The sequence below is a fragment of the Alternaria conjuncta genome, assembly GCF_024043145.1.
Source record: "Alternaria conjuncta strain BMP 0040 chromosome Unknown scaffold_33, whole genome shotgun sequence".
NCBI classification, from domain to species: Eukaryota; Fungi; Ascomycota; class Dothideomycetes; order Pleosporales; family Pleosporaceae; genus Alternaria; species Alternaria conjuncta.
Window position 1 is genome coordinate 46244 of NW_026250122.1, and position 6000 is coordinate 52243.

At 53.8% G+C, this 6000-nt stretch overlaps 1 protein-coding gene across 1 annotated transcript; it reads left to right on the top strand.

Moving 5' to 3' along the window:
- Positions 1-2865: 2865 nt before the first annotated feature.
- J4E85_011311 (uncharacterized protein) lies at positions 2866-5159 on the top strand (the record flags this gene model as incomplete). Its single annotated transcript, XM_051475514.1, has 3 exons — positions 2866-3223; positions 3271-4499; positions 4611-5159. 3 exons carry the CDS (start codon positions 2866-2868, stop codon positions 5157-5159), a joined length of 2136 nt encoding a protein of 711 aa, XP_051320652.1.
- Positions 5160-6000: the final 841 nt, after the last annotated feature.

Genomic DNA, 6000 nt, shown 5'->3' on the forward strand with positions numbered 1-6000 from the left:
TGTACACGTCGATCCTAGCGACGGGGTCTTTAGGGCAGTAGGGCTGAAAGATGTGCGGTTGGGTTCGGGGGAGTTGCGACGCAGCTACGCTACACTGCGACCGGGTGTGTTGGGTTAATTGAGGGTGTCATGTGTCGTTCGGGGTGTGGGTGAAGGCTACGTCATGGCGTAAGGCTGAGTTTTGTGAGGGATGATTGCAAGGTTTGGGGGTGTTCGTGAGGTGGTGGTTAGATGCAGGGACTGGGTTGGTGGTGAGTGGGTGTCTTGGTTGTGTTGCGATACGCTGAGGCGGATGCGCTGTGGAACGCGCTGTGATAACAGATCTAGATATGAAATGTGGTCATCTCGAACAACATTGTTATGACGTGTTCGAGGGGTCGCTGCAGAATCGTTTCGTACGAACCTAGCTATTGCATGCAGAATCTGCGGTGCACGGCTGGTGTGGTCCCATATGGCACTTAAGATATGTGGTCGTGATATGGTGCTGATGATCCCTAGGTGGTAAAGCAGGGTCTCCTCTTTGGGACGATCGACGCCGCATAGGCACACTGCCTGGGCGACTGGATTCCCGTTTGCGACAATCCCACGGATGTCTGGTGTTGGCCGAGAAGTACCGGACAGATCTTGACCTGAAAGACACGAAGCTGTGGAGATGCCATTGGCACCAGGGGGCAAGGCAATATTTACTTCTAATCGCATATACTAATCGCATAATGGCAGCGGCGATCTGTAGCGATTTCGAGTTCACGAGAATTGAAATCATTCATAATCGGCGTTTTATGCTCTTTTCGAGCCACGATGCTTACTGCTTGGGGTTGTTCCTTGTGGCGCATCATCTTGCACGATCCCGCACGGCACCCGAGGCAGGGCTGTAGTAGTTCGTGCTTCGGAATTCGAACTCTGGGAAGATTGCAGGTAGCCTGGGTTCTCAAGTTCCGGTGGTAATTGTGCCCTGTTGACAAATGTGCGTTTGGGTTGGTGGTGGTACAAGACTGAGGCATGCATCGTAACGAAGCCACGAACCAGGGCAAGATTGCGAACCACTCCGCGGCCTCGTGATCTGAAGTTATTCCTCCATGCGTGCAAGGCCAAGTCCTGGAAATATTGAATTCAATCAACGACGTCTTGTAACGTTCAGACTAGCAGGTAATTTGGCGATCGGCCGCTGTCACTTGTCAACATGACTCAATGACGTGCAGAAGCTTGATAACCGTTGCACCGTGCTAACTACACACGACGGACGACAGACGAGAGGATGTTCCGTTGGCGCAAAGATGGCGCCATTCCGGGCAGAACGGAATGAAGTGGCTTCGCTTCGGTCATGGGCAGTTGACGATGCCACTGCTCGGCGATAACGCGGTGCGTCCGCGCAGTGAATAGCTGAATACGTCGACATCACATGGAAATGCGGCCACAACTCCGCTGCACGACACAACCGAGGGCTCGTGTCGGCGAATCAATATAGAAAAAACCGAGAAAAGAGTCGATGGTGCGGTACACGTTGCGAGCAGGGTGGGTCTCAGGTTCCCCTGGACGTGTGTCAAGAGTGTTTCGGACCTGTCGCGACGCGGTAAAGAGACGTGGGGCCAGAGGAAGCGACTGCTGACTCAGCCCATCCCTCACCAAACTACGCGCCACATGCGATGATACACTGCCCACCCCCCAATCAGCTGCTCCGTGCCATCCAACTCGCACTCGATTGAGACAAAACTTTTCCAGCTATGATGAAACTGGATCCCTAAACCTGGTAGTGGAGTTGATACAGCGGGAAGTTGCGTATCTCGCGGCCGACCTCTCCCAGCTCTCCATCCTTCCATAAACGACATGCACCAGCCTGTTCGAGCGCTGAAACTCGACGCCGAGCTGCAACGAGTGATGGGATGCCCTTCCAGCTGAACTCGTCGACCAAGTGCTCCCTGTCCGAGGGTCGTCATGATGGCCGAGGGCAGCGCAGCATCCATGTCGACACCTCCGCCTCAGCAACATGGGGCACTTGGTGCGCAGGCCCGAGGAGCCTCTCCGAGCCAGCCGAGAGGATCATGGAGACAACGACTGGTGCGACCGTTCAGAGTGCGTCTAATCGCCTTTTGGCATCCCAGCAGCCTTGCGCCCGGTCCACCACCCACTACACCATCCCCGCCAGACGCTCTTTTGGGTGAACGCTTCTGCTGTGGCCGTTCCAGATCACCTGCAGCCAAGGCGCGTCCCGACACTTCTCTCAAACTTGCGCCCAAGCGGTTCCGTTGCGTCAATCACAGAGATCATTGCTCTTCGTTGTTCCTCTCGGATGTTGCAACCCCCGTGCATTCATCATATAGCCTAGCAACCCCTCCAACCGCCTTTCCTACTATTTGGCCCGTCACTCTTTAGGATCCTGCCCAACCACTATCTTCGTATACATTTCTTTCATTTGGAGCGGGCTCCATCCGCGCTGGCTGCGATTGAGAACTTTGTTCTCGTACACTCATTTGAGAAACTTACATCCGACCCGGCGCCACATCTGCTCAGCCATAGTCGCACAGCGCTATCGCCCTGCCACATTCCTTTCTGCAGCCGTCTACTTTCGTTATCAATGTGAGTTTCCTAATTGAGTATTGCTCGATGTCACTCAGGGCTTCGACGGGTGATCCCTTGTCCAGCAGTATAGCCTAATCAGTCGCTAACCACGTTGCACTACAGACTACTTCCATAACATTTTACGGTCGTTGTATATAGAGAACGGAACCCAAGATGGAGTTCAATGCGGCTCAACAGTGAGTATTCTCAGTGAGCCTTCCTCCGTGCGCGCATACTGACGGCCTATTTAGGTACCGTCCGTCACCTAATCGGCAGTACGCCATGGGGCATCCCTCCCCCTCCCCAGGGATGCAGTCAATGTACTCTTACGCAAGCCTTCCACCTCATGAACAGCAACAGCATCAACATCAACATCAACAACATCAGCAACAGCAACAACAAGCACAACACCAGCAACAAGGCCTGCACCCTATGTCCAGACCGTCGCCACCTCAGCCCACGTGGGCTGTGCCGCAAACTCAGCAGTACTATGCTACGCCGCGGGGTCCTGCTGTAGGCAGCAGAGAGGATCAACGACAGTTTATGGGAAGACCGGACATGATGACTTCGCAACCGACTGTTACTAGTGGTGTTGGCTACAGCACCACCATGACTGCCCCGCAATCGCTTGCGACGACTGACTACTTTCCCGGCGTCATCGACACTAGTAAGCTTCTTCAGTAGCTGACATACATGTAATGCTAACGAACAAAGGTCCATGGGGTCAGAAGGTGTGCGAAGAGTTGGAATCGTTTCCTTCTCTAGAGTCGGATGTGTCGGACTTCAGTCACGGCATGATGGGACACGATGAGAACACTCCGATCATTGATCTACGCCAATACAACAATATGGGCCAACAAGAACACGACAACATGGCCAACTTCAATCCAAATTCCACCCGGAGACTGTCCGAGTCGTCTTTTTCGATGTCTAGCACTGGCGGTGTGCTTCCAGAGCCAGCATCCTATGAAGAGATGGGATCATCGGAACCAGTTTCATATCCGTCTGAGTATGAGACTTGGAACCACCCGGAGCCGAGTGCCAGCCATCTTCTGTCACCGCTTGCCTCACCACGACGACCTCAGTACGATGGCGTTGTTCGAACTGGAAGTCGCTCCCGCGTGTCGCCGACACCGCACAACAACGTCCGCTCGTCACCATACACACTCGAAAGCACTCGGTTCAAGAGGTGGTCTACTGGACAAGCGCCAACATCGACCCCAAACAACTCGCGCCCAATGTCACAGGTTTCGGATCGTTTGGCGCCGTACGGTCCCCGCCTGAACCCGCATCACTCGCTGCCCGCTTACCCACCAAGTGCCTACAACAACTTCGGGCTACCGACGCAGAACGTGTTGTACTCGCAATCGAATTCTCCTTATGCCAACAACCAGCCGTTCTTCGCCCACCAGGAGCAACAGCAGCATCATCTCGAGGTGCCTCGACCGCTACCTTCGCAGGGCCTGTTCCGCTTACTCCAAAGTAACGCGGATCGTCACGGAGGCTGCTCATCTCATTTTGCAGACCTGTCAGACCCACCTGATCTTTACTCCTCCCTGCACGAAGAGGCACTCAACCCACCGGAGTCCGACATGAACCCGTCCGATCCCGACCTTGTACCACACGAGCAAGATCTTCGCTTTGTTGGCGACCTGTACACCCCGCGTTGGGTTCGCGGTCATGGCAACAAACGAGAGGGCTGGTGCGGTCTATGCAAGCCTGGCAGATGGCTTGTACTCAAGAACAGCGCTTTCTGGTACGACAAGTCCTTCACGCATGGTGTCAGCGCAGCTACCGGCGCGGCGTTCCAGGGCCCGCAAGACACGCGCCGGACGGAAGGCAATCTCGATGTGTGGGAAGGACTTTGCGGAAGTTGCGGTGAATGGATTGCGCTCGTCAGCAATAAGAAGAAAGGAACGACGTGGTTCCGACATGCATACAAGGTAAGTCATACGTCCTTCACATTCCACGGTGCTTGGCTATTGGGTCTTGGTAGTTCTGATTCGCCCTCGCTACCAACTATTATAAGAATGAGCATGCTAACAATGTCGCAGTGTCACACTCACCCCAAAGTCAAAGATGGCCCCAAGCGCCGCCGTGAGACACAGGCTGGGCGCGTTCGTGCAGCGTCGTCCGCGTCAGCGACATCGTCTTCGTATCCAGTCAAGCCGGAGCTCTCGACGTCAGACGCGACATCTCACCGCCATTCTACACCAACACCGATACCCGGTAGTTCGTCGCTCCAGTCCTACGGCATGTCGAGCGGTCCGTCTCCTATGCCAACCTCGACACCAACATCGACCCCGCAAGTCAACACCTCGTGCTATCCCAGTACCGCGTACCCAACACCAACTTCAGGCACGCCCAACATGCATTCCCTTCGAACCCCGACTGCGACGTCATTTGGTGATGCGTATGGCGACCCCTCTAGCAGACACGAGCCTGTAGTTGGCATGTTCACCACGCCACTCCAAAGCTTGCAGAGCTTCTCCGGCCACCAATATTCGCATTCGCCAAACCTCTCGCATCAAGTCAGTGAACCCGAGCTTGTGGGTATACGAACGACTACCACGGCACTCAACTCGATCGCAAGCATGATATGAGTCCAAATTCGACCTCTAGACTTTCTTTCACAAGCAACAATTGCGTCCTGGGTTTCTCTCGGCGTCACCGGCTCTACGGTACATCCACGAAAGGGTAGGTAGCACAAAACGACTATCGCACGGGTGGGTGTGGTACGGGTATCTGAACTTCCTCATTTTCGCGTCTAATCTAGCGTCGTCGTCGTCGCATCGACTATTTACACCCCCTTTTCCAGCGTTCTTGTTTATAGCGTTCCCATTCCCGCAGCAGCGTTCACTCATCAATCTCGGCATTCACGAAGGCACGACTCCCAGCATTTTCAGTAGTAGCAGCATAGCCTTTCTGTCATCATCTCTATCCCTCGACATGTCACACTGTCACACACACACCAGCGATATCCCCACCTCCCTTTACTTTGCCAACCAACGTAGGTAGAACGTAGTTTAGTCCCGACCTTTTTTTACTTTGCGCAGCGCAAAAACGTTTATAGACTTGTTTTCTCCTGCAGAAAGTTGTGTTGCAATACATTGAACAAAGCGTTGAGAAGTTTTACAATCATAGACTTGAAAAGTGTTGAATTGGCTATATTTGGGTGATGGAAAAATAGAAACTTGTTGAGCAAACGTGCTTAGGAAAATAAAAAGACGTTGGTTTGGTCGACTGGACCTGCAGCGAGCGGTGCGGGAACAAGCAAAAAGGATGCCCAACGCTCAGCCACATCCGACACTTTCGTCTTTTTCCTGCACTGCCACCTCACGCGGTCACCAACTCACCCAAACACCAAAACCACAACCACAACAACCAACACATCCTCCAGCCCACATCCCCTCCACACCCATTCTACTCACCCAGCAACCACCC